The 27,677-nt window shown below is 49.5% G+C and overlaps 2 protein-coding genes across 8 annotated transcripts; both read right to left on the bottom strand.

Annotated features, from left to right (window-relative positions):
* Nucleotides 1–7,972, bottom strand: KLK7 (kallikrein related peptidase 7). Of its 2 annotated transcripts, XM_015124680.3 has the most exons (6): nt 7,758–7,972; nt 7,110–7,240; nt 6,554–6,701; nt 3,781–4,028; nt 3,182–3,318; nt 1–1,094 (listed from the first exon to the last, which is right to left on the bottom strand). In XM_015124680.3, the coding sequence occupies exons 2-6, from the start codon at nt 7,180–7,182 to the stop codon at nt 939–941; spliced, it is 762 nt and encodes a 253-aa protein (XP_014980166.2). In that variant the 5' UTR covers nt 7,183–7,240; nt 7,758–7,972; the 3' UTR covers nt 1–938. The 2 variants fall into 2 exon arrangements, with proteins under 2 accessions (XP_014980166.2, XP_077837220.1); XM_077981094.1 differs by lacking the exon at nt 7,110–7,240.
* A 12,990-nt stretch (nt 7,973–20,962) lies between these two features.
* KLK8 (kallikrein related peptidase 8) lies at nt 20,963–27,607 on the bottom strand. Of its 6 annotated transcripts, none has more exons than XM_077981091.1 (6): nt 27,341–27,607; nt 26,020–26,097; nt 25,343–25,502; nt 24,914–25,176; nt 22,688–22,821; nt 20,963–21,167 (listed from the first exon to the last, which is right to left on the bottom strand). In XM_077981091.1, the coding sequence occupies exons 2-6, from the start codon at nt 26,087–26,089 to the stop codon at nt 21,012–21,014; spliced, it is 783 nt and encodes a 260-aa protein (XP_077837217.1). In that variant the 5' UTR covers nt 26,090–26,097; nt 27,341–27,607; the 3' UTR covers nt 20,963–21,011. The 6 variants fall into 6 exon arrangements, with proteins under 6 accessions (XP_077837217.1, XP_014980165.3, XP_028694752.2 ...); XM_015124679.3 differs by lacking the exon at nt 27,341–27,607 and adding an exon at nt 26,451–26,546; XM_028838919.2 differs by lacking the exon at nt 27,341–27,607 and adding an exon at nt 26,451–26,546 and having other exon boundaries at nt 26,020–26,141.
* Nucleotides 27,608–27,677: the final 70 nt, after the last annotated feature.

The raw sequence follows: 27,677 nt of genomic DNA on the forward strand, positions 1-27,677 counted from the left end.
TTTTCAGATTTGATTCTGTGAATATTTTATTTTTTATGGTTAAGTTCACATACATATATATTTTTGTCTTCCTTTTGTCATTTAGCATCATATAGCCTAAACATTCTTGCATAATACTAACAATTCTAAGAATCATTTTTAATAGGTTTATAATATCATTGTGAGCTAGGCGTGGTGGTTCCCGCCTGTAATCCCAGCACTTTGGGAGGTCAAGGTGGGTGGGTCATCTGAGGTCAGGCGTTCGAGACCACACTGGCCAACATGGTGAAACCCTGTCTCTAGTAAAAATACACAAAAAATTAGCCTGGTGTGGTGGTGCACACCTGTAGTCCCAGGTACTTCAGAGGCTGAGGCATGAGAATCACTTGAATCCAGGAGGCAGAGGTTGCAGTGAGCCAAGATTGCATCACTGCACTGCAACCCGGGCAACAGAGTGAGACTCTGTCTCAAAGAAAAAAAAAAATCATTGTGCCAAACCAGACTATTATTTAAGCCATCCAGTACTTTTGGAACATGTTGATGTTTTCACTTTATTTCTGTGATAAATAATATTATGATAAATTCAAGTCTTGTTCTACATTTTGGATTTTTTTTTTTTTAGTAGGTTCTTCCTAAGACTAGCGTTACTGGATCAAAGGTGGTGAATAAGGGTCTTGGTGTACGTTGACCAACTGTCTTCCATCAAGATTGTAGAACGTCCACTTCCAGTGTTTGAGAGTGACGGTCTCACTGAGTCTTCTCCAGCACTGAGAGTTTTGTTTCCTTACTTGTTTTGGTTTTAGGTCTTTACCAATTTGATTGGTTTACAAACAGGGCATGAGGTTTAAGTATATCTCTGAGGAAAGGTAAAGTCAAATATGACTTTACGGGTCATCAGCGTCCTTACTCCTGTGCATTTTCTGTTCGAAGCACACAGTTATTTAACTCTTGGTGGGGTGTTAGCGATGCTTTTTGATGGTGTCATTTATCCACTTGGTGAACTTGCAGACTTGAGTATAGACTCCTGGGTCGTTGGGTTGGCCGCAAGGGAAAGTTCCCCAGGACACCAGACCTTGCAGGGTACCTCTGCACACCAACGGTCCCCCCGAGTCACCCTAGAGGGAATACAGCCAGAGATTAACTTTGGCTTCAGATAAAAACCCAACTCATTATCATACATTCCTCAGTTATCGGTCTTTGTCTTGCAGATTATGGACTTCCACCCCACAGCCAATGAGAAGAGACTCATTGTCTCTGGGGACCAGTGGGAGAGCTAGTGCTAGGAACACACTAGGTCCTTTGAAGACACTGGTTTCACCCTTGGCCAATGAGAGCAATTGCAGAGAAGGGGTGGGGTTTCCGGATCAGAGCACTCTTTATTTTCCAACGTTAAGGACCCTGCTCCAAGCTAGTGGGAGAAGAAACATCATCTCTAAAGGGTGGATGCATGCCGTCTTGCACGGGAAAGGGGGACACGATGGTCTCGGAGACCAGGGTCAAGACCAATTACATAATTTACAGAGCTTGGTGCCAAATGAAAACGCAGGGCTCTTTGTTAAAAAATTATTAAGAATTTCAAGACAACAACAGGAATGCATTAGACTAAGTTTGAGACCCTTCTGAGTGTGGGGCTCTGTGTCAGTGCAGAGCTTGCACATTCATGGAACTGGCCCTTACCAGGGGAGAAGGGGAACACCCTGTTCCCTAGGACAGTCATCTCTCTGCCATCACCTCTATCCCTAACACTCACTATCCCACATCCCCTGAGAGCTGAAGGTGCAGATGTGAGCAAGGAGGATGGGTGTGGAGAGACAGAGAGAGTTGGAGGTGGAGAAGAAAGAGGGAAAAGAGAGAGAGACAAAGAGAGATGGGGAAGAGGGAAAGGGTATGGAGAGAGAAAGAGACAGACAGATGGGGGTGGAGAAGAAGGAGGGAGAAGAGAGAGAGACAAAGGGATAAGGGAGAGGGGGAGGGTGTGGGAAGAGGAGAAGAGAGAGATGGGGGTGGAGCAGAAAGAGGTAGAAGAGAGAGACAGAGAAGGGGGAGGGGGAAGGTGTGGGGAGAGAGAGGGGGTGGGGGTGGGGAGAGGAGAGAGAGACTGGAAGAGAGGAGGAGAATAAAAAAAGACAGAGATGGGGGAGCAGGTGGGGAGAGGAGAGATAGAAGAAAGAGAGAGAGAGACAGAGTAGAAAGGAAGGGGCAAGGAGAGAAGAGGGAGAGAGATGAAGAGAGATAGAGAAGTTGGGGGGAGAGAGAGAGGAGAGGGCCAGAGAAGAGACAGAGAGACAGGAAAAAAGAGAGAGGAGGGGGGCAGGGAGAGGAGAGAGAGGCAGGGGAGGGGAGAGAGAGAAGCGAGAGAAAGAGGGAGAAGAGAGAGCAGAGAGGAGTGCGTGGAGAGACAGCAGGGGAGAGAGAGCAAGCTAGCTCAACACAGAGAAAGAACAAAGAGGAAAAGGATGAAATGAAATTATGTCACAAAGAGAGACGGGGGAAGACTGTTCAGAAACAGAGAGGGGATGACAAAAGGCCAGGAAGAGGGAACAGGGATGAGGTGGAGGGAAACAGTGTTTTCCCCGGGACCAGGACCAGGGTCAGTTGAGTGAGTCATCAGCTTCAGGCACAAAATCTCAGTAACTGTAATACATAATACTTCAGTACAGTATTTAACAAAATCAAATGTAATTCACAAAACTGCATGATGGACATCGTATCCACATTTGAAATGAAGACAGCGCCAGTACAGCGCTGTGCTGAGCCACGCTGGCCCCTACGGCGAGGGAAAATTCAGTAAGAGTCACCTGCTCTTTATTTAAAATGGAAACATTTTATCCATCGTGGGCTTCTGCGTTAATTTTATTTTTTATTTTTAAATATTGCATTATGATGTATCTCAATCACTGAGGTTTTCGGTGCCCCCTTAAGGTTTGGGCCTGGGACCAGCACCTCACTCTCCTTCCCTGGTCCCGCCCCCACTTTCTCACCCTTATTAAACTCTCTGTCTCATCCCTAGGGCCACATTGACCCCTAAGTAAGCTCCCACCCCTGACCTAGGCAGAGAATGAGGTGAAAAAAGCTGAGGAGGCCGGGCCTGGGGGGAGGGCAAGGCCAGGCTCAGTGCCCAGTCACTTGGGTCAAGCTCTGCCCCTGGGGCATGCAGACAGGGCACCCAGGACTGGGAAGGAATTGAGGGGGAGAGTCTCACATTGCAGGCGTTTTTCTTGGAGTTGGGGATGCCAGCGCACAGCATGGAATTTCCCAGCATGTCCTTATAAACCTTCGTGCAGTCCTGGGAGGAGATGAGCTTGACATCCACGCACATGAGGTCAGAGGGAAAGGTCACTGCAGGGAGGAGCAGGGAGAGCTGTCAGTCAGAGAGGATGGGGTGAGGGCCAGAAGCGCTGTGGCCCAGACTCCTGGGTCTGAGGGAGGAGGGTCTGGGGGTCTGGACTCCTGGGTCTGAGGGAGGAGGGGTTCGGGGTCTGGACTCCTGGGTCTGAGGGAGGAGGAGCTGGGGTGTGGACTCCTGGGTCTGAGGAAGGAGGGGCTGGGGCCTGGACTCCTGGGTCTGAGGGAGGAGGGGCTGGGGGCCCAGGACTCCTGGGTCTGAGGGAGGAGGGGCTGGGGATCTGGACTCCTGGGTCTGAGGGAGGAGGGGCTGGGGATCTGGACTCCTGGGTCTGAGGGAGGAGGGGACTGGGGTCAGGACTCCTGGGTCTGAGGGAGGAGGGGACTGGGGTCAGGACTCCTGGGTCTGAGGGAGGGGGATGGGGTCTGGACTCCTGGGTCACTGAGGCCACCTACCATCTGGGCTCGTGGTAGTGCCCCAGCCAGAGACAGTACAGGTGGTTCCAGGGGGTTCACAGCGGGAGGGCAGCCTGACTTTCTTCACCGTGGATGACAGCCTGGCCGGGCTATTGAGCTTCACGAGCATGAGGTCATTAACATGGGTCTGTGTGGAGTAGCCAGGGTGGCGGAATGACCTCGAAGCCTTGATCCTCTGAGCTTTCCTGTCGCCCAGCGTATCACTGCCCAGGTGCACGGTGTAGTCACTGGGAGGAGAGAGTGACATTCGGAGATTCAGAAGAGACACTGTGACAGAGAGGGTGTGCAAAGACCCGAGGGTGGGGGGACAGAGACCCAGAGAGAGGAGGCGGGACAGAGACCCAGAGAGAGGAGGGGGGACAGAGACCCAGAGAGGGGAGGCGGGACAGAGACCCAGAGAGAGAGAGGGACAGAGACCCAGAGAGAGGAGGCGGGACAGAGACCCAGAGAGAGGAGGGGGGACAGAGACCCAGAGAGAGGAGGGGGGACAGAGACCCAGAGAGAGAGAGGGACAGAGACCCAGAGAGAGGAGGCGGGACAGAGACCCAGAGAGAGGAGGGGGGACAGAGACCCAGAGAGAGGAGGCGGGACAGAGACCCAGAGAGAGGAGGCGGGACAGAGACCCAGAGAGAGAGAGGGACAGAGACCCAGAGAGAGGAGGGGGGACAGAGACCCAGAGAGAGGAGGCGGGACAGAGACCCAGAGAGAGGAGGGGGGACAGAGACCCAGAGAGAGGAGGGGGGACAGAGACCCAGAGAGAGGAGGGGGGACAGAGACCCAGAGAGAGGAGGGAGGACAGAGACCCAGAGAGAGGAGGGGGGACAGAGACCCAGAGAGAGAGAGGGACAGAGACCCAGAGAGAGGAGGCGGGACAGAGACCCAGAGAGAGGGAGACAGAGAGCCAGGGAGAGAGGAGGACAGAGACCCAGAGAGAGGAGGGGGGACAGAGACCCAGAGAGAGGGAGACAGAGAGCCAGAGAGAGGAGGACAGAGACCTAGAGAGAGGAGGGGGGACAGAGACCCAGAGAGAGGAGGCGGGACAGAGACCCAGAGAGAGGAGGGGGGACAGAGACCCAGAGAGAGGGAGACAGAGAGCCAGGGAGAGAGGAGGACAGAGACCCAGAGAGAGGAGGGGGGACAGAGACCCAGAGAGAGGAGGGGGGACAGAGACCCAGAGAGAGGGAGACAGAGAGCCAGAGAGAGGAGGACAGAGACCCAGAGAGAGGAGGCGGGACAGAGACCCAGAGAGAGGAGGGGGGGACAGAGACCCAGAGAGAGGAGGGGGGACAGAGACCCAGAGAGAGGAGGCGGGACAGAGACCCAGAGAGAGGAGGGGGGACAGAGACCCAGAGAGAGAGAGGGACAGAGACCCAGAGAGAGGAGGCGGGACAGAGACCCAGAGAGAGGAGGGAGGACAGAGACCCAGAGAGAGGAGGCGGGACAGAGACCCAGAGAGAGGGAGACAGAGAGCCAGGGAGAGAGGAGGACAGAGACCCAGAGAGAGGAGGGGGGACAGAGACCCAGAGAGAGGAGGGGGGACAGAGACCCAGAGAGAGGGAGACAGAGAGCCAGAGAGAGGAGGGGGGACAGAGACCCAGAGAGAGGAGGCGGGACAGAGACCCAGAGAGAGGAGGCGGGACAGAGACCCAGAGAGAGGAGGCGGGACAGAGACCCAGAGAGAGGGAGACAGAGAGCCAGGGAGAGAGGAGGAAGAGACCCAGAGAGAGGAGGGGGGACAGAGACCCAGAGAGAGGAGGGGGGACAGAGACCCAGAGAGAGGAGGGGGGACAGAGACCCAGAGAGAGGAGGCGGGACAGAGACCCAGAGAGAGGAGGGGGGACAGAGACCCAGAGAGAGGAGGGGGGACAGAGACCCAGAGAGAGGAGGGGGGACAGAGACCCAGAGAGAGGAGGGGGGACAGAGACCCAGAGAGAGGAGGGGGGACAGAGACCCAGAGAGAGGGAGACAGAGAGCCAGAGAGAGGAGGACAGAGACCCAGAGAGAGGAGGGGGGACAGAGACCCAGAGAGAGGAGGCGGGACAGAGACCCAGAGAGAGGAGGGGGGACAGAGACCCAGAGAGAGGGAGACAGAGAGCCAGGGAGAGAGGAGGACAGAGACCCAGAGAGAGGAGGGGGGACAGAGACCCAGAGAGAGGAGGCGGGACAGAGACCCAGAGAGAGGAGGGGGGACAGAGACCCAGAGAGAGGAGGGGGGACAGAGACCCAGAGAGAGGAGGCGGGACAGAGACTCAGAGAGAGGGAGACAGAGAGCCAGAGAGAGGAGGGGGGACAGAGACCCAGAGAGAGGAGGCGGGACAGAGACTCAGAGAGAGGGAGACAGAGAGCCAGAGAGAGGAGGGGGGACAGAGAGCCAGAGAGAGGAGGCGGGACAGAGACCCAGAGAGAGGGAGACAGAGAGCCAGAGAGAGGAGGACAGAGACCCAGAGAGAGGAGGGGGGACAGAGACCCAGAGAGAGGAGGGGGGACAGAGACCCAGAGAGAGGAGGGGGGACAGAGACCCAGAGAGAGGGAGACAGAGAGCCAGAGAGAGGAGGACAGAGACCCAGAGAGAGGAGGGGGGACAGAGACCCAGAGAGAGGGAGACAGAGAGCCAGGGAGAGAGGAGGACAGAGACCCAGAGAGAGGAGGATAGAGCCGTAGGCACAGAAAGACGGCCGCCCCCGCCCCCCACCTCTCCACAGGGAGTTGGAGATGCTGGCGCACCTCCAGCAGAGCCTTGGGCGGCACCTACTTCATCTTGCAGTGGGCGGCAGTCAGCACCCAGCGCTCATTGACCAGGACGCCTCCGCAGTGCAGCTGATTGCCACTGAGCAGGGCCACCTGCCATGGGTGGGAGCCTCTTGTACATGGGGCACCATCAATAATCTTGTCACCCTGGGCTGGATGGAGACATGGAGGAGCATGTGGGTAGCCAGCCTCAGGGGAGGGCTGAAGCTGCACCTCAGGGATTCCCAGAGTCAGAGATGGAGAGAGACAGATGGAAACGCGTGGAGAAATACAGAGAAAGCAAGAGACAGGGATAGAGACAGAGAAGGAGCCCACTCAGAAACCCAGGAGGGGCATCGCATTGGGGGAACCACAGAGAGACACTGAGCACAGGAGGCAGGGCCTGGAGGGGACAGAGACCCCTGAGGCAGCAGAAGCAGGAAGAGCAGGGGCTTCATCCACAGTCTGGTCCTCCCAGGATGGAAGCTGTTTGAGGAGGGAGGGGTTCTGACTCAGGGACTCCTTGGAGAGGGTCAGTGGGGGCCCCGAGGTGAGGTCAAGCTTCCCAGTCCAGTTTTCACCTTCTTGTCCGGCAGTTCCCAGGGCTAACGATAGCAGTAGGATCTGCAGGGGCAGGAGAAGGGATCCTGCCATGGTGCCCTGCTGAGCCGCTCAGGGGCTGCAAGGCGAGGAAGGGCCTCTCCTGCTGGAGCTGAGAAGGAGAAGGCAATTCAGGCCCAGCCCCTCCTCCCTCAGACCCAGAAATTTCTCTGGCCTCTCCTTCCTCACACTCAGAACTCCGGACCCCTAACCTCCTCCTCCCTCAGACCCAGGGGTCCAGACCCTCATCGCCCTCCTCCCTCAGACCTAGGAGTCCAGGTCCCAGTCCCTCCTCTCAGAACCAGGAGTCCAGACTCTCAGCCTCTCTTCCCTCAGACCCTGGAGTCCCGGCCCCCAGCCCCTCCTCCCTCAGACCCAAAAGTCCTGTTCTTCAGACCCCTAGAGAGCCAGGAATCTAGGCTCCGATCTTGCCCCTCCCTATGGAACCCAAACTTCTGAGTCCGTAGTTCCTTTTTCCCTAAAAGGCCCCAAACTGCAGACTTCCAGGCCCTCACTGCTCAGGACCGGGAGTCCAGGCTGCAGGCCCTGCCTCTCGGGAGCAGAGTCAGGCTCGGAGCCAGCATCGCCCCCTCCCCTACAGGTACACCCTTGATGAAGCCTCTTCTCACCTCGAGAGGATCTGATGTGATCCAAGTTCGGACTTGGGCTGGCACACAGCTGGGCTCCAAGATCCCCAGCCGTCTGCTGGGCGGTCCTCTTATACCAGCCCCCGCCCCACGCCCGGCCCCAGTGCCCTGGGGTGCAGGCAGAGCTGACTCTGGGACACCCCCGCCTGCTTTTGCGGTTCTGGCTATCTGGAACCCCTGACGCAGCGAGAGCAATTGGCACCACTGCACTCTCTCTCCACCCTCCCTCCGAAGGACGGGCGGTGCCCAGCTCCTGCGCCCCCGCACGTTCCGGTCCCACAGTCCCTCCTGGCGGCTCTCAGGGCAGGCACCCGGTGCGCTGGGTCTGAGGGGCAGGAGCGGGATTCAAGGACCGGCTGAGCTCAGGGAATAGGCTCTGGCTGAGTCCTTTGGGGCCTCTCCTGTCTCAGCGTCCGGAGTGATTGGATTCTTTCTTTCTTTCTTTCTTTCTTTCTTTCTTTCTTTCTTTCTTTCTTTCTTTCTTTCTTTCTTTCTTTCTTTCTTTCTTTCTTTCTTTCCTTCCTTCCTTCCTTCCTTCCTTCCTTCCTTCCTTCCTTCCTTCCTTCCTTCCTTCCTTCCTTCCTTCCTTCCTTTCTTTCTTTCTTTCCTTTCTTTCCTTTCTTTCTTTCTTTCTCTTTTCTTTCTTTCTTTCTTTCTTTCCTTTCTTTCTTTCCTTTCTTTCTTTCTTTCTTTCCTTCTTTCTTTCTTTCTTTCTCTTTCTTTCTTTCTTTTCTTTCTTTCTTTCTTTCTTTTCTTCCTTCCTTCCTTCCTTCCTTCCTTCCTCTTTCTTTCCTTCCTTCCTTCCTTCTTTCCTTTCTTCCTCTTTCTCTCTTTCTTTCTTTCTTTCTTTCTTTCTTTCTTTCTCTCTTTCTCTCTCTCTCTTTCTTTCCCTTCCTTCCTTCCTTCCTTCCTTCCTTCCTTCCTTCTCTTTCTTTTTTTTTCGACGGAGTCTCTATCACCAGGCTGGAGTGCTGTGGTATGATTTAGGCAACCTCTGTCTCCTGGGTTCAAGCGATTCTTCTGCCTCAGCCTCCCGAGTAGCTGGGATTACAGGCATGCACCACCACTCCCAGATTTTTTGTATATTTAGTAGAGACAGGGTTTCACCATGTTGGCCAGGATGGTCTCGATCTCCCAACCTCATGATCCGCCCACCTCGGCCCCCCAAAGGGCTGGGATTACAGGCATGAGCCACCGCGCCCAGCTTCTGGGGTTGTTTTCTTGCCCTCACCCCCTCTCAGGGGTGGCCTAGACCCTGCATCCTAATTCTGGCCTGCCTGTGGGAACTTGTCCAAGCTGATCCCAGTCGTGCCTGTAAGCCTGAACCCATTCCCAACTCTAATAGAAAGGTGTAAGTTAAAAACAACGCTTTCCCTAACTCTACCCCACTAATATTTGCCCTATTTAGGATCTATGTCCTCATGGTCATTTTAATCATGTTATACATAGATTTCTTTGTATATTATTTATTTATAACAAAAATGTCTGTACTAAACATTATCTAAAAGAACCTTTTCTTAGGGCTTCATTTATGAATTTATTAAGCAAATATTTCTTTTTCTTTTTTTTAACTTTTAAGTTCGGGGGTACATGGGCAGGATGTGCCAGTTTGTTGCCTAGGTAAATATGCATCATGGGGGTTTGTTACACAGATTATTTAATCACCCAGGTATTAAGCCTAGTACCCATTAGTTATTTTTTTCTGATGCTCTCCTTCCTCCCACCCTCCACCCTCTCATAGGCCCCAGTGTGTATACCCAAAGGAGTATAAATCATCCTGTTTAAAAACACATGCACATATATGTTCATTGTAGCACTATTCACAATAGCGAAGACATGGAATCAACCTAAATGTTCATCAGTAATAAACTGGATTAAGAAAATGTGGTACATATACACCATGGAATACTATGTAGCCATAAAAAAGAACAAGATCATGTCCTTTGCAGGGACATGGATGGAGCTGGAGGCCATTACCCTTACAAACCAATGCAGGAACAGAAAACCAAATATGGCAACTTGCTACTTACAAGTGGGAGCTAAATGATGAGACTACATGGACACATGGAGGAGAAGAACCTTTCTTCTTTTTATTTATTTATTTATTTATTTTTATTTTTTATTTTTTATTTTTTTTTGAGACGGAGTGCAGTGGCGCGATCTCGGCTCACTGCAAGCTCCGCCTCCTGGGTTCACCCCATTCTCCTGCCTCAGCCTCCTGAGTAGCTGGGACTACAGGTGCCCGCCACCGTGCCCGGCTAATTTTTTGTATTTTTAGTAGAGACGGGGTTTCACCGTGGCCTCGATCTCCTGACCTTGTGATCTACCCGCCTCGGCCTCCCAAAGTGCTGGAATTACAGGCGTGAGCCACTGCGCCCGGCCCTTTTTTTTTTTTTTTTAAGATGGAATATGGCTCTGTCACCCAGACTGGAGTGCAATGGCATGATCTTGGCTCACTGCAACCTCCGCTTCCCGGGTTCAAGTGATTCTCCTGCCTCAGTGTCCTGAGTAGCTGGGATTACAGGTGTGCACCACTATGCCCAACTAATTTTTGTATTTTTAGTAGAGATGGGATTTCACCATGTTGGTCAGGCTGCTCTCCAACTCCTAACCTCAGGTAATCCACCGGCCTCGGCCTCCCAAAGTGCTGGGATTACAGGCCTGAGCCACCGCGCCCAGCCGAGGATTTTTGCTAAATGAGTAGATTATAGCTGCTCTTGCCACAGGGGAGAAAAATGGGTAACTATGTGAGATGATGGATATGTTAATTTGTTCAGCTATAGTAATCATTGTACTATGTATATACAGCACATTCAATCATATTGTACACTTTAAATATACGCAATAACATTTATTTTTTAAAAAGAGGAAAACTTTTCCCTCTTAGTACATTTAGATTGCTTTTTCTTCCTTTATAATGGTTATGTAATATTCCATACTATGCTTGTATCATGGTGCATGTCATCTGCCTCAAATTGAAATACACTTGGATAGTTTTAATTATAATAATGCGGAGATGAACTTCTTTGTACATTCATCTTCGTTCATTGTATTCATTCAAACATCCATTGAGCATCTACTCTGTGCCAGAAACTATTCAGGCTCTCAGAGACACAGCAGTGATAAAACAGATAGAAAATATTCCTGTCTTCATAGAGGCTCTTGTTTTGGACTGTCAGGTCAGTACAAAAATAAGCATATAAAATGTAGAGTTTGTTAGGTGGTTGTAAGTGCTATGAGGGAAAATCTAAGCAAGGAAGAGGGTTGGGGAGTTACTGACTCCCTCTACCCTCAAGGATTCCTGAGGTTATGATATCGGGAAGGTTGGTTGGAAAGACCCCATGGGAAGGTGATATTTGAGCAAAATTTTGAAGGAGATGGTGGAGGGATCCAGGTGGCTGCTTGAAGGTAGTGAGTTCCAGGCAAAGCGAGCAGGCCAGTGTGTTAGCCAGAGAGCATGTCTGAAGTGCCCCAGCAGACAAACCACTGCGACCAGAACAGAGTGACCAAAGGAGATGGGGGCAGGTGATGAGGCCAGAAATATAACAGGACTCTGATGACATGGGGTCTGAAAGGTCTTTGGCTTTTATTTTGAGTAAGACAGGAACCATTGTTGGACACACTCCTAAAGTTAGAATTGACCTCAACCTCTAAATTAGATCCCCAAAATGGGATTTATTCCTCTACCCCGGACCTAAACCTTATCTCAATCCTGACCCCTAACTCAAATCTTTTTTTTTTTTTTTTTTTTTGTCTTTTGAGATGGAGTTTTGGTCTTATTGCCCAGGCTGGAGTGCAATGGCGCGATCTCGGCTTACTGCAACCTCCGCCTCCCAGGTTCAAACAATTCTCCTGACTCAGCCTCCCGAGTAGCTGGGATTACAGGCATGTACCACCACACTCGGCTAATTTTTTTTTCTTTTCTTTTAGTAGAGATGGAGTTTCTCCATGTTGGTCAGGCTGGTCTGGAACACCCGACCTCAGGCGATCCGCCCACCTCGGCCTCCCGAAGTGCTGGGATTATAGGTGTGAGCCACCGCGCCTGGCACCCCAACTCAATTCTACATTTGACCCATAATAGTAGACATTTTTGTTGTGTACCCAAGCATTCACTCCTTCTGTCTTTCTATCAGAGGCTCCATTTTGTTTGGATAATACTTTATCCTCATCAGGACTATAAGCCTCAATGAACCAAGCATCAAAGCCATATTTTGTTTGCTTGATTAGTTTGCAAATGGACATGTGCTGCTCTTCTGGCCAATGAGGAGGAGGGGAAGACCACTGGGGCACTTCTGGGAAAGACTTTCTCATTTTCAAAAAGAGGCACTGAAAGGGGTCTTTTTTCTTCTGCTAGATGGTGTCTTTTCTGGATGCAAATTCTGGACTGTGCCAGCACTCCAGGGACCACAGAGGGAAGTGACCAGAGGACCAAGTCAAAACACTGCAGGTAGCCCACCAGAGAGGTGAGGATCAGCTGGGTCTTTGATGAAGTCACTGAGCTGGTGAATTAACCAACGATGGAGCCTCTTCATGTCAAAACTTTTTCAGATTCCCTTTCTTGGTTAGAGTTGCTTGGTCCTTGTAGCCAAAATCATCTTTGTAAGACCTCAATGTTGAATCAGAATCTTGACTCAGATCCCACATCTGATTCCAAGCCATAAATCCACATCCAATTCTAACTACTTGATTCCATATCTTGAAGTCACATAAATCAACAAACTCAACCATGCCTCCAGTCTTAGCTCTCTTCCCAGCCCTCATCCCCGTGTCCCATTTCAGCCCATAGCCCATCTTGGCCATTGTTAATGTGAAGATGGCCAATTTAATTTTTAGATTAATAGTCTTTTTTAAAAAAATTAGTAATTTTGATCATATACCTGACTACCTCTTATCTAAATTTATTTTTTTCTTAGTTTTTCTTCTATACTGTGCATTTCTTGTTTTTTTTTTTTAATGAAAAGTTGTTGATTGTTTGTGCAATATTTTAAAACTAATCCTTTATATATTTAACAAATATGTATTGGGTGGTAGCTATCTACCAATGAGGATATAATGGCGTACAAATCTAGATAGGGTCTCTTCCCTCAAGGAGTTGATAGTCTCATATAAAAGACAGTCAAATAATTCATAAACAAGTGTAAAATTACAACAACAAGGCATGCTCTGAAAGAAAGGTGCAAGGCATTAGGAAGGCACTTCCAGAGAGTTTTGACCCAGGAATTGACTATGAGCTGAGATTTGAAAGAATAGTAAACTAGAAGAAATCTTCTAGTAACTAGAAGTAGACTAGAATAAATTTTCTAGTAACTAGAAATAGTAAACTAGAAGAAAATTTCTCCTGGTAACCAGAAGAAAATGGGAGGAGAATGGGGAGTGTGTTGTGTAGAGAAAACGACATGTGCAAAGGCCCAAGATAGAAGGCATTATGGCTGGAGCTCAGAGGCCAGAGCTTAACTGGGACCACATAATGACAAGCTCTGTATGTCATTGTGAGTCTTGCTTTATCCTATGGATAATGAAGAACCATTTGAACCTTAGTCAGGGAAATAACATAACAAGATTTGTATTTTCAAAACATCAACCTGGCGGCTGTGTGAAATCTGGCTTTGGGTGGGATGTGAAGATACTGGGCAACCATAGGGGGAAGTCATTGTTGTTGTCTAGACGAGGGAAGATGGTGACTTGGATACAGGTGGTTGAAAGGTGGAGACGATGTTAAGTACATGGATTCAAAATGCACTTAGGAGACAGAACCAACAGGCCTTGGTGATAGACAGAACGAGGGTTGTGTTGAGGTAGTGGGAGATGTTAAGATTTCAAAGTCTCTTGCTGGATGGACTGTGACGCCATTCATTGAGGAGACATGGGAGATAGGGTCAAATGGTTCTGAAATGGTAAGAATAGACCTCAGACCCTGACTTCAAGCAGAACTCTAACTCCAACCTTTACTTTGACACAACTCCGAACACGTATTTTGACATAAGCCCCAGTCTGTTTGTTTGTTTGTTTCAATAGCTTTTGGGGTATGAGTGGCTTTTGGTTACATAGATGTATAGCGGTGAAGTCTGAGATTTTAGTGCACCCATCACCCAAGTAGTGTACATTGTACCCAATGTTTATAGTGTTTTATCCCTTATTCTCTTCATACCCTCCCCCTTCTGAGTCTCCAATGTCCATTATACCACCTGGTATGCCTTTGTATACCCACTGCTTAGCTCCCACTTATACGTGAGAACGTAAGGCATTTGGTTTTCCATTCCTGAGTTACTTCACTTAGAATAATGGCCTCCAACTCCATCCAAGTTGCTTCAAAAGACATTATTTGCTGTAATCCCAGCACTTTGGGAGGCCGAGACGGGCGGATCACGAGGTCGGGAGATCGAGACCATCCTGGCTAACACAGTGAAACCCCGTCTCTACTAAAAATACAAAAACTTAGCCGGGCGAGGTGGCAGGTGCCTGTAGTCCCAGCTACTCGGGAGGCTGAGGCAGGAGAATGGCGTAAACCCGGGAGGCGGAGCTTGCAGTGAGCTGAGATCTGGCCACTGCACTCCAGCCTGGGTGACAGAGCGAGACTCCGTCTCAAAAAAAAAAAAAAAAAAAAAAAAAAGACATTATTTGATTCTTTTTATGGTTGAGTAGTATTCCATGGTGCATACACATCACATTTTCTTTATCCACTCATCAGCTGATGGGCACTTAGTTTAGTTCCATATCTTTGCAATTGTGAATTGTGCTGTGATAAACATATATGTGTATGTGTCTTTGATATAGTGACTTCTTTTCCTTTGGGTAGGTACCCAGTAGTGGGATTTCTGGATTGAATTGTAGATCTACTTTTAGTTCTTTAAGAAATAGCCATATGTTTTCCATAGAGGTTGTACTACTTTACATTCCCGCCAGCAGTGTAGAAGCATTTCCTTTTCATCACATCCATGCCAACATCTATTGTTTTTTTGACTTTTTAGTAAGCTCCAGTCTTAACCCCAAACCTTAATCTGTACCCAATCCTGAACCTCAAATTCTGCTTTATTCTTGATCAACTCCGATTTGTATCTCAACCAATAACCTAAACCTTGACTGAGTTCTTGACTGCAAATATCAACACAGGCTAGGATCCAGACCTCAACCAACCTTAACCCTCCTGACCTGAATCCTGAAACTTTAGCCACAAGCCAAATTCAACCGTGACCTGAGCAGTGAATGTCACCATAGCCTGAGTATCAAACTTGCCCCAGGATAATCCAGACACTAGTCTCCATTCCCATCATATTCTAGGAAGCCCACATTCATATCCTCCCCCATGAACCCATCCCCTCACATCTAACACCAGTTCTAACACTCTCACCCCGGTCCCACCCCTATTCTCATCCTTAATCCAATTGCTACCTAACATCCCATTCTCATTTCCATCCCCAATTCTTTTCCCAATTCTGTTTTTATTTCTCCAGCTCCCCACATAACTTTGACCCTTCATTTTGCAAACACTCTAAAATAAAGTCTGCCAACCTTGCTAACATTGATGCTATAATACCCAACTCAAGCCGAGTCCCAAAATCTTCTGACACATTTACTCTCATCAAATCCAAAATTAGATCCCAGAACTTGGACATCTAGCCCTGCCCATTCCATAGCAGGACTCTGATCGTGAAGGGTGTCAACATTCCTGACCTGGACCCCCAAATCAAGGAGAAGCAGACTGCAGCCCAGTTGACCACACAGCTCCATGACTCAGCAATCTGTATCTTTCCGGCTTCTCAAAGAGAGAAATGGTAGCAAGACTTCTAGTGTATTATCTACTGCCTGCATCTTCATCCTTAGATTCTCTACTCCCTCAGTCCTCTGCCTCCTCAGCACCTGTTAGAAAGAGGAAGGAGCCGGGCTACTCTAGAGCCCTGCTATTCACTACTAAGTCACCAAAACGTCTATCCTCTGCTTTTCATCATCTATCATTCTGTAAATTATATTCCTAATTATTTAACCTGATTTTGTTGCCAAACACTGGTCATCACAAGCAGAGGAAATGTGTGTGGGGTTCTTTTTTTTTTTTTTTTTTTTTTTTTTCCCAGCACCCCGCCCTGACCGGAGAACATAGGAGGTACTTAAATAAATACTAGTCTGCAAACCTCTGGCATCTACAGGTCCACAGGCCTTAGATTCAGTCCCGCCTTGATCCCTGAGCCATTCCACCATGCGGTGTGACAGAAAGAACTAGAAAGAACTTGGACCTTCAACCCAAATTTGAATCCTGGTTGCCCACCCTGTGACTTCGGGTAAGTGACTTCATTTTTCTGAGTCTGGCTTTGCCCCTCTCCAAAGTGGAAGAGAGCAAAACCTATTTATCGAGGCAAATGGGAGGATTAAATAAAATTATGAATGGGAAATTGATGGGCACGCAACAGGTACTGAATTAACAAGAGTTCCCTCAGCCCATCACCCATGGAATGAAGAAGCAGCTCCCATTTTTATTTTCCCCCTATATTTAGTGTGGTGTGTCAGGTGCTTCGTCGACCTCGTCTGTTTTCCTCACATCGGTCCAGGTGAGGATTGTTATCTCCATTTCACTTTTATTTTTTGCCCCTTGCCCCATCATCCCTATGTTATAGATGAGAAAATGGAGATTTTAAAAAAGGCTAGATCACTTGAGCAAAGTCACAGAGCTAAGGAGTCAGAAGTGTCAGAATTCAGCCAGGTGCGGTGGCTCAAGCCTGTAATCCCAACACTTTGGAAGGCCGAGGTGGGTGGATCACTTGAGATCAGGAGTTCGAGACCAGCCTGGCCAACATGGTGAAATCCTGTCTCTACTAAAAATACAAAAAATTAGCCAGATGTGGTGGCACGTGCCTATACTCCCAGCTACTCAGGAGGCTGAGACAGGAGAATCACTTGAGCCCAGGAAGCAGAGGTTGCAGTAAGCCGAGATTGCACCACTGCACTCCAGCCTGGGTGACAGGGCAAGACTCCATCTCAGGAAAAAAAAAAAAAAGGAAAGTCAGAATTTGACCATTGGGATTCAAAGGCCCGTGGTATCACTACTGCACAAATCCATACTCTGAGAAGGAAATTTCCCTGTTACATCCACATGTACCCTCTGAGTCTCATTTGGTTCAAAACAGACTTGGATCACCCTTGGTCTATTAATGATGCATACCCCCATGTCAGAGAAAGGCCCAAATCCAGGCCCCCTGTGCCCTTTGCATTCAGTCTCAGCACCTGTTGCTAAGTCTCACCCAGACACCCAGCCCTATATCTCTGTCGCCCTCAGACCTATGTCCTGAGCCTTTGTTAAATGACTCATCTTCCAGCTCATGATCACACCTGAGAACTAGCATCTGACAATCTTGCCAGCTGTGCCCTTCCCTGAGGGATTCTGAACACTGTGACCCTCGTACCTCCTGACTCAGCCCATGGGTTCTGATGGCCCATTGTTTCATACTTCGCGGATTCTCTTCCTCCTTTTGTCTTTTCTTTCTTTCTTTCTTTCTTTCTTTCTTTCTTTCTTTCTTTCTTTCTTTCTTTCTTTCTTTCTTTCTTTCTTTCTTTCTTTCTTTTTGTTGTTGTTGTTGCTCACTGCAACCTCCGCCTCCTGGCAGAACCCCATTTCTTTTGGGGGAGATGCCGCCTTATTTCTTATAGTCGCGGTGAAACTGTCAATTATAGTTCTCCAACTCCACCCACCCACTGGGGTGGAGAAATGACACAGGCCAAGCCAACAAGACTAGTGTTTTCTCTCTGGCAACAAAGACAGATTCAAGGGGTTGGCCCAGTTCAAATTGGACCAATTAGAGTTCCTCCCTGGGATTAATATCAAGATGCCAAGAGAAAGGAGATTTTTGTTTCTGTTAGTAGCTGCTATGTTCCCTCCATGCCCCTCCTTAGTACCTAAGATTGAATAAATCAGTCACCAAGTCTTTTCAGGCTTATATTCCATTGGAGACATTAAAGTTCTCCTTGACCAGCCTGGGCAACATGGTAGAGTCCTAGCTCTACCGAAAAAAAAAAAAACAACAACAATAGCTGGGCGTGGTGGCACATGCCTGTGGTCCCAGCTACTCAGGAGGCTGAGATGGGAGGATGGCTGAAACCCAGGAGGTAGAAACTGCCTTAAGCATTGTTTGTGCAATGCTCACTGTACTCTAACCTAGGCAACAGAGTAAGACCTTGTCTCAAAATAGAAAAAAATCTCCTGGGCATTGGATGATACTAAGAAAGTATCAACTGTGTAAGGTGTGATAATGTAAGTTGGTTATGTTTAAAACGAATCTCTTTTGGAACAAGGATTTGCAAATTTTTAAAATAAAGGGCCACACAGTAAATACTTTAGCCTATGTGGACTAAGAGAGAAAAATGGAAGCTACTATGTAGATATTTAATAGCAAGAGAGAAAAAAAATTCACAATTTTTAATTGATGAAATTCAAAATGTAGTAATGATAATTTAGTACAAATTTTTTTGTTACTATTCCTTATCAAGCTCATGCCTGTAATCCCAGCACTTTGGGAGGCCGAGGTGGATGGATCATCTGAGGTCGGGAGTTCAAGATCAGCCTGACCAACTAGAGAAACCCTGTCTCTACTAAAAATACAAAAAATTTTAGCTGGGCGTGATGGTGCATGCTTGTAATCCCAGCTACTCAGGAGGTTGAGGCAGGAGAATTGCTTGAGTCCAGGAGGCAGAGGTTGAGGTGAGCTGAGATCACGCCATTGCACTCTAGCCTGGGCAACAAGAGCGAAACTCCATCTCAAAAAATAAAAAAAAAGTATTTTTAGAGCAGGGAAATTGGTCCAACAGCTGTAATTTGCCATCCCCTGTATTAAAAATGCATACTAAAATATTTAAGAATGAGATGATGTGATGACTGAGATTTGCTTCAAAATATTCTGGCATTAGGGAAGTGTGTGGTGGGAGTATAGGTGAAACAAGAATTGGTTTTGCATTAACTTTTTTTTTTCTTTTTTCTTTTTTTGTTGAGACAGGGTCTCACTCCATTACCCAAGCTGGAGTGCAGTGGTACAATCATAGCTCATTGCAGTCTCAACCTCTCAGGCTCAAGTGATCCTCCCACCTCAGCCTCCTGAGTAGCTGGGACCACAGATGCATGCCACCATGCACGGCTAATTTTTTAATCTTTTGTAGAGACCAGAGCCTCCCTATGTTGCCCAGGCTGGTCTTGAACTCCTGAGCTCAAGCAATCCTCGTGCCTCGGCCTTTCAAAGTGCTGGGGTTGCAGAAGCCACTGCACCAGACCTTGCATTCATTATCGAAGCTGGATGGTAGTATATGAAGATACATTATGTTATTCTATTTTACATATGTTTGAAATTTTCCACAATAAAAATTATAAAACAATTCTTTGAGTGGAGATGTCCACCCAGAAATGCATCCCTGGCATCAGAAGTTTAATGCCATGCTTGAAAGGCTTCCTCAGAATTTCTGGTATGGGGGAACTGTCATAAAACATCAGGGAGATTGATGAATGCAAGGTATCTCACACACCCAGGCCCCTTGTGGGGCACTGCCTTCTCATAGCACTAAGTGGCCATGTTTCATAGCGCATGACTCCAAGTAGCCACTGATTGGCTAAGATTTGGTCACCTGACTGGGATGCGATCAAATGATTGGCCATTCAGTGACCAATGATATGGCTGAAGAAGAAAAGGTGAGCAAGACGGATCATATTCTCTTTCCTGAGACTATTATCTGAGAGATCCTAGTGAAAGAGGAGGCGGGGTTTGACTCTGGACTAGACTGAAGACTGCTGGAACAGGGAAAAGGCACCAAAAGCACCTCTCCATAAGATGTGCCCACCAGCACCATGACAGTTTACCACTGCCATGACAACACTCAGAATTTACCAGCCCTTTTCTAGAAATTTCTGAATAACCCAACCCTTAAATTGCATGTAATTGAAAATGGGACTAAATATGACTACAGAACTGGCCCTGAGCTGCTACTTTGTGCTCAATGCCTATGGGGTAGCCCTGCTCTGCAAGGAGCAGTGCCTCTGCTACTTTTGGGCAGTGCTCCAGTTTTGGACTCACCTGACCTGCACCACTAGGAGAGTGACTATTTATATCCTTGTAATAACTATCTCCTTCATACTCATCTTTCCCTAAAACAAGTTATGTTAAGCCTTTGCTTTAATGAAAACTTCCCAAAATGCCCTTTCAATTTGCACACACCACTCATTTCCTTCTACCACAGCAGACACCACCAGATGGATCTAGGCTGTGAGAAAGAGTTCTATCTGGACTTTTGGGAGCTCTCAAGATTTTTGACCCGAGTGGTGGTTTCATGGTTGTTCATTTGTGAATATTTAAGCTCTTCATATATTTTCTGCACTCTTTTCTATGCATATCTCACAATTTTTTCTCTTTCCTTTTTTGTTATTATTATTTTTTAAATAAAATAGAGGTGAGATCTTACATTGTTGCCCAGGCTGGTCTTGAACTCCTGGGCTCAAGTGATCCTCCCACTTCAGCCTGTGAAAGTACTGGGATTACAAGCATGAGCCACCATAGCCGGCACTATTATTATTATTATTATTATTATTATTATTATTATTATTACTACTATTATTTTGAGACCGAGTCTCGCTCTTGTCACCCAGTCTGGGGTACAATGGCGCAATCCCCGGCCCACTGCAACCTCTGCCTCCTGGGTTCAAGCGATTCTTCTGCCTCAGCCTCCTGAGTTAGCTGGGTTTACAGATGCCCACCACCAAACCTGGCTCATTTTTGTATTTTTAGTAGAGACGGGGTTTCGCCATGTTGACCAGGCTGGTCTCGATCTCCTAACCTCAGGTGATCCACCCGCCTTGGCCTCCCAAAGTGTTGGAATTACAGACTTGAGCCACCGTGCCTGGCCAATTATTTTTTTAAACGTGGAAAATTTTACCTCCAAAGCTTTCGAACACTTTGCTCAGGAAAACTAAACACAAACTCTTTCAAAACTGTCTTTCACATACCAACCCACTGAATGTTTGAAAACCTGTGTGTTTTCTCCCGTGAAATAAAGCTCTTACCCAAGTTCTTCCAGGAAAATGAGGGATCACTTTAGGCAGTGGTGATGGCCAAATTGACCATGAGAACTTGGTCTCTGCAGATCCCCACCTAGCCTGCCAGCAGGAACAACCCTGGATCCCCATCCAGCCCTCCCCGCAGAGCCAAAACACAGACAGGCGAGGAACCAGAGATGGCTGGTTTTATTAAGGGAGATCTAGTGCTTATCCCAGAATCAGCCCTTGCTGCCTATGGTCTTCTTGATCCAGTCCAGGTAGCGGCAGATGTTGGTATAGACACCAGGTCTGTCGGACCTCCCACAGGGGTCTGAGCCCCAGGATGTGATGCCCTGGAGTGCACCATTACACACCAGGGGGCCTCCAGAATCGCCCTAGACAGGGAGAATGAGAACAGGGTTGCATCTGAGATGTCCACAACATCCCTTTTCCTGCTGTGCCAGCGTTTTACCAATTCTTTAACATGACTGGTCCCCTGTAGCCAATGGGGGTAAAAGCATTGTCCCCTGAGACCAGTCAGGACAGGGCTTGGGAATTCCATGTACAGACAGACGTGGTGTCTAAGGGTAGTGGTCAAAACACTGACAGAAGAGGGGAAAGAATGAAATCCCAACCAGGCTTGGTGGCTCACCCCGGTAATCCCAGCATTTTGGGAGGCCGAGGCAGGCGGATCACTTGAAATCAAGAGTTCCAGACCAGCCTGGCCAACATGGTGAAACCCTGTCTCTACTAAAAATACAAAAATCAGCTGGGCGTGGTGGTGCACGCCTGTAATCACAGCTACTCGGGAGGCTGAGGTGGGAGAATTGCTTGAACCCGGGAGGCAGAGGCTGCAGTGAGCCAAGATTGTGCCACTGCACTCCAGCTTGGGGGGACAGAGCGAGACCCTGTCTCAAAAAAAAAAAAAAAAAAAAAAAAAAAAGTTCTCGAGGGTCCAATCCAGGGAGAAGACGGTAGGGATTACATGTAGAGGACTGAGCTTAAGTTTCCTCCATTCCTGGTCAATAGTGAAGGCATCATTGATTGCAGTTGCCAAACACAGGAGAAAGGATCAAGATTCTTGTGAACACACACACACACACACACACACCCCATATCCCCAAGGGACAATGGCTGAGATCTTTGTGGAAGACACCGTTTCTATAGAACAATCCAGAGAGACTAGCTTTCATGGCAGTATCGCTGATGGAAATGACTCCATTGTTGGCCCATGGGGAAGAAAGCATTGTCTTTAGGGACCAATCATTGGCAAAGGCGGTGGGGCTTCCAGGAAGGGGACAAAGCCAGGGGTATGTGCTAGGAACAGCGAAGTTGCGGTTAGAAGAGAGAGTTATAGCTATAATCAGTCCCAAGAGGAAGGGATGGGAGCTCATTGAGGAGGCACTGAAGTCAATGGCACCATTTCCCCCAGCCAACTGGGAAGACACCATTGTCTCGCAAGGAACCAATCACAGAAGGGAACCAGCCTTGGGATTCTAGCCCGGTCTCAAAGAAAAGTGGCTGATCACCTGGCCAGTGGTAAAGTCGGCACAAATTCTATGATGTAATGCTGGGAACGAGAGCAGGGAACTCGCCTAACCTCTAGCCTCAGACTCTCTCCTTCCTGGACATCTACCCCACCCTCTATAGCCCCCAACTCTGCACCCTGTCCTGTAGGTAAAGGTTCGAAAGAAAACAGAAGCAATTAAATGCTCCTAACCCCTATGCGGTGTGACTTTCAGAGAAAGTTTGGCCTTCTCTGAACCTGGCTCCCACTCCATAGAGATAGGGGCGACCACTCCGGGTGCTAAGTCTTTGGGGTCACTCCCCTTGCCACCCCCACCCCCATCCAAGCCTTGAACCTCTAGAGGGCAATGAGGGATGAGTGAGGAGGAAGATCTCAGAAATCGCTCACCTGGCACGTGTCAGCCCCTTTGCTGCTGCCTGCACAGACCATGCCATCTGTAATCTGCCCTGGGTAGGCATCCTCACACTTCTTCTGGGGAAAGATTTTTACTTCTGCACAGTTGAGAGTGTCAGGAAAATTCTCTGAGGGGGAAGAGGTTGTAAGATTCCCTGAGAGAGCAGCCATTTGCCTTCATCCCTGTCTGGATCGAACCCCTTTCTTTCCAGGATGTAATGGGGGAGTTTTCCAGCTGCCTGGGGGAATTTTCTGACACTCTGCACAGGGGACCTCACTTCTCACCACATGAAACAAAGCTGTACTCGCTGCTATTGGGCTTTCTCCATCTAAAGAGGAGCCCTCGGATCTCACATGTTTTTTCTTGCCCTGAGCCAATTTCAAATCAAGGGGCAGGAGGGTTACTTAGAGGTGCCCCTTTATGACACCTCTGAGCCTCTCTTTCCAGTCTTCCTGCCGTCAGACAGCCAGGTCCTCAATCTGTGCTAAATTCTGCTCCTTCCAAATGTCACCTCCTCCTGGAAGCCTTCCCTGATCACTCGAATTAAAAAATACCATCCCTGCATTACTCCCTATCTTTTTACGCTCCACAATATTTCCTTACAGCACTTAACTCTACCTAATATTTTATTTTATGTGTATTTGCTTATTGTCTGTTTCTCCTACCTAGCTTGCAACTCCATAACGACAAGAACTTTGTACAGTTTGCTCATGACTGTGTATCCAGTGCTTGCAACAGCACCTGGGGCATAATAGGTGCTCAATAAACAAGAGTTGAATTAATGATTGAAAGTGGAATTGATCTTTTTTATTAACCTCTTTTGAGGAATAGACTTCTTCAAAGCCTCTCTGAGGGGGAAAAACTTCCATCTGGCATCTGTACGTGCCAAATGCAATATGCTCATAATCTCATTTAATCCTCCCAACATCGCTTTGAAGGAGGGATGCATTCATTCATTTCATTATTTATTGATCCAGCCATCCATTCCACAAGTATTTATTGAGCATCTACCATGTAGCAGGCACCATTCTGAGCACTAGAACACAATGAAGAAAACTGATGGAACCTGAACCCTCACGTAGCTAAAAAAATCTATTGGTTAGTGATTCCCATTTTGCAGATGAGGAAAGTGAGGCTCAGAGATGGAAAGGAATTTGCCCAGGGAGAAGGGGCAGAGCGATAGTTTGAACTGATCTACTTGATTTGCGAGCATGTGTGTTTCTACAGCAGCAAACTGTCTCATCCGAAGCATTCAGAGCAGGAGCGAGGCAGGCAGGGACCCGAATGCCAATTTTGCCACTTCCTGGAGAAGTTCCTTGACTCTCTGAGCTGAGTCCCAATGTTTTCACTGTGAAGGAAGACGAGGGGCTGTCTGGATTCTGGAGTCCCAAAGGGACAGCTTCATTGGAGGTCCAGACTCTGGGATCCAGAGTCAAGAGGGAGCTAGGACTGCTGGAGCCTGGGAGAAGAAGGGCCTAGACTCCTGGTTGTGAGGGAAGAGGGGACCAGAGCCCAGGTTTCCTGGGTTCAAGAAGGAGAAAAAGGCCGGGGGCAGTGGCTCATGCTTGTAATCCCAGCACTTTGGGAGGCCGAGGCAGACGGATCACTTGAGGTCAGGAGTTTGAGACCAACCTGGCCAACATGGCGAAACCCTATCTCTATAGCAAATACAAAAATTAGCTGGGCTTGGTGGCGACTGCCTGTAATCCCAGCTACTCGGGAGGCTGAGGCACGAGAATCACTTGAACCCAGGAGGCGGAGATTGTAGTGAGCTGAGATCATGCCACTGCACTCCAGCCTGGGCAATTGAGTGAAACTGTCTCCCCCAGCAAAAAAAAAAAAAAAAAAGGAGGAGGGTCGGGGGGAAGGTGCTTAGGAGCCTCTTTTCCTGGGCCTCTGAGAAGTCCAAATATCCCAAGTGTGTTAAGATTATATAAAATCCTATACAACCAAAGGTCTCATAGGATAGCGCTCTCTGCCATAAAGGAGGCTTTTCTGGCCCTGCTTAGCAATCTGCTAGTTGGTCCTCTTTCTCTCACCACTCTTGTTAGTAGTCTAGTCTTCGAGGCTTCTAATATGACTCCTGCTTGTGAATCTCAACATCATGATCACTTTCCCTTCCTTGTCTCCCTCTGGGGGACCAAGATTTGCCAATAGCTTGGGGTCCACTGAGCCAACCAGATCCTCCTCTCCCTCCCATTAGTGGACAAGCCCACTACCTCGGGGACTGGTGACAGTGCCCCAGCCCGAGATGATGCACGTCTGGCCAGGCTGGGTGCAATGATCTGCCAGGCTGATGGGCTTCACTTTGGGCCCCAGGGATGCCTGGTCACGCAGCTGAAGAAGCATCAGGTCGTGGTTGTGGTCCTCCACATCGCTGCTGTTGTAGCAGGGGTGTGGGATGGACTGAACCACAGGTATTTCTTGCTCTGGGCCATCTTTTTTCTGTAGGCTGTGGTCTCCCAGGCGTACTGTGTATTTCCTGTAATGGCGGGAATAGTTTGGGACCCAGGCAGTGGTATTGAACCCGGTTCCCTCCTCCTTCAGACCCAGGAGTCCAGTCCTCAGCTCTCTTCTTCCTGAGTCGAAACCCCAGCCCCCTCTTTCCTTTTAGCCTCAGCCGACCTCGGGACCCGTCATCCACTCACGGTTTTTTACAGTGGGCAGCCGTAAGGATCCAGTTGCCACCTATAAGGACACCGCCACAGAGTAGTTGCTTGCCCTGGAACAAGGCTGCCTGCCAAGGCTGCGAATGGGGTCGGCACTCCTGACCCCCCAGCACCTTGTCCTCCTGTGCCCTGGAGTGTCCTGCAGCAGGAGGGAGAGGGTTGGATCGCCACCCTCTGGGGGCAGTGCCAGGGCTGGGAAGGCCACTGTGGGTTCAAATGGACACACAGCAAGTTCTCCGCGTACAACTTAGTGAGGGAGGTCCAGGCATCCACACACTGCCACACAGGCAGACTCATTTCAGTCCGTGTGTCATCATACAAGAGTCACACACCCCAGAATGCCCCCACATGCTTCCACTTGAGTCTACATGCCCCGTGTACTCCCATGTGAATCTATGCCCCCAAGCAAGCAGCCCCCTACAGTCTGTAGGTATTCAGACAATTTACAGCATCACCGAACCTCCTCCTACCTGCTGCTACCTGTTTCTTGCCTCTGTCCACCCTGAGGAAAGCCCACAGAGGCTCCTGCATCATATCATACTCTTCACATTTGTGCACACGCACCCACATAACCACCACGGCATTCCCACAGACTCCCCAGCACCACTGCTGCCTTCAGAGCCCTGCCCTCCGGAGGCCTCCGCAACCCTCCTCACCTGCCCAGGCTTCCCCCAGCAAGAGCAGGAACATCCACGTCTTGGCTGCACGAGGTCGGGGGCGTCCCATGGTGAGGTCTGGTAAATGGAGAGGGCGGGGCCGGTAGACAGGAAGGAGGAGCCTGAAATCCCAGTTCTGGATTTGGGGATGGGGAAGGGAGCGGAGAATATCTGGAGCTGTTCTGGGCTTCTCTGGAGGAAGGGGGAGGCTGGGGGACTGGATTCCCACATTCCAAGGGAGAAGGGAGTCCTGGATGTCTGGGTCTGAGGGAACAGGGAGCTGGGACTCCTAAATTTGGGAGAGGAGGAAGCCGGGGTCCAGACTGCTGGGTCTGGAGAGAGAAGGGCATCTGAGGCTCAGGTCCTGGAATCTGGAGAAGGAGGGTCCGGGGCCTGATGTCGGTGTCTGAGTACCTCTCTCTGCACCTCACCTTCCAGAATCCAGGGGCGGGGTCACCTACTGATTCGGACCCAGTGGAGGAGGCCCCAGTACTTCAGTTCTCGCTGCCTGGTACACGATTCTGGAGGCTTTTAGCTCGATTTTGGAGACTTTTAACTGGGAATCTCCGCCTCCTGCTCCTCCTCCTCCTGCACTAGAGCCTGGGGAGCTTCTGGGAACTGGAACACTGGGTGTGAGTGAGAAGGGGCGGAGGGGGCTGAATGTGAAATCTTGAGGGAGGAGGGGCTGGAATCTCAGACTTCTGAGGCTAGGGAGAGGAAGGAGTCGGTGCTGAGACTCTAGGATCTGAAACGTAAAGGGCTGGGGGCCAAGACTTTAGTTCTGAGAGGGGAGGAGGCTGGGGACCTGGATTCCTGGGTCTGAGGGAGAGGCTGGGGACCTGGACTCCTAAATCTAAGGGAGGAGGGGCTGGGACCTGGGCTTTTAGGTCTGAGCGAGGAGGGGCTGGAGGCCCAGGCTCCTGGGTCTGAGGGAGGAGGGGGCTGCTAGGGGCTGAGACTCCTGGGTCTGAGGGAGGAGGGGCTGGGGGCCTGGATTCCTGGGTGTGAGGGAGGAGGGAGCTGGGGGCTAAATTCTAAGTACTTTTAAAAGGAGCAGCTTGGAACCTGATCTTTTGTGGGAGGAGGGGCTGCTGCCAGTAACCCGGAACCGAAGAAAGGCAGGTCTTCCTGGGTCGGAAACCAGAGGGTGGATCAGGCCCCGCCCGCTGCCCCCTGAGAGGTCCGGGATCTGGGAAGGCAGGTTTGGGAGGCACTGTGACCTGGTTTCCCCTTCCCCTGGAGGCGGCAAGACCAACCCAAGCAGAACCCAGGAGTCTTGCTGCAACAGGGCTGATGGAGAGAGACTTTAGGCAGGACTTACTAGGGGTTTAAGGGGGAGTTGCAAGGCGGTACCGGTGCCCTCATCTGCCCTTCATCGCCCACCCGTTTGCCCTCCACTCGTCTCACAGCTCAGGCAGAAAGAAGGTGCGGTTTCCCGCGTTTACTGTAAAATCATCCATTGGCTGTAAAGGTATCCAGACCCTCCCTCAATTTTCCCCCCAAGTCCCCGCCAGGATTCAAACCCAGGACACGCCCAGGACGGGGCCACAAGGGGCTGAGCTCGACACTGCCCAAGCTCCACGTGGGCGGAGCTACTGCGCCCCTGACGTCACGAAGGAGTGAGCTCTGGTGAAGGAGGCGGGTCCACAAGGGGTGGA

This window comes from Macaca mulatta, chromosome 19 (genome assembly GCF_049350105.2).
Source record: "Macaca mulatta isolate MMU2019108-1 chromosome 19, T2T-MMU8v2.0, whole genome shotgun sequence".
NCBI lineage: Eukaryota > Metazoa > Chordata > Mammalia > Primates > Cercopithecidae > Macaca > Macaca mulatta.

Bases quoted from the DNA above. Each gene is read 5' to 3' on its own strand.
- KLK7 (XM_015124680.3), bottom strand. From the start codon at position 7,182: ATGGCAGGATCCCTTCTCCTGCCCCTGCAGATCCTACTGCTATCGTTA. The intron at 3,319-3,780 runs GTAGGTGGCCTC...TCCTCCCTGCAG, and splicing joins CACTACCACGAGCCCAGATG to TGACCTTTCCCTCTGACCTC. The intron at 1,095-3,181 runs GTGAGACTCTCC...TATTCCCTCTAG, and splicing joins CCAAGAAAAACGCCTGCAAT to GGTGACTCGGGGGGACCGTT.
- KLK8 (XM_077981091.1), bottom strand. From the start codon at position 26,089: ATGGGACGCCCCCGACCTCGTGCAGCCAAGACGTGGATGTTCCTGCTC. The intron at 25,503-26,019 runs GTGAGGAGGGTT...CTCCTGCTGCAG, and splicing joins GCTGGGGGAAGCCTGGGCAG to GACACTCCAGGGCACAGGAG. The intron at 25,177-25,342 runs GTGAGTGGATGA...CCGCCATTACAG, and splicing joins GCTGCCCACTGTAAAAAACC to GAAATACACAGTACGCCTGG.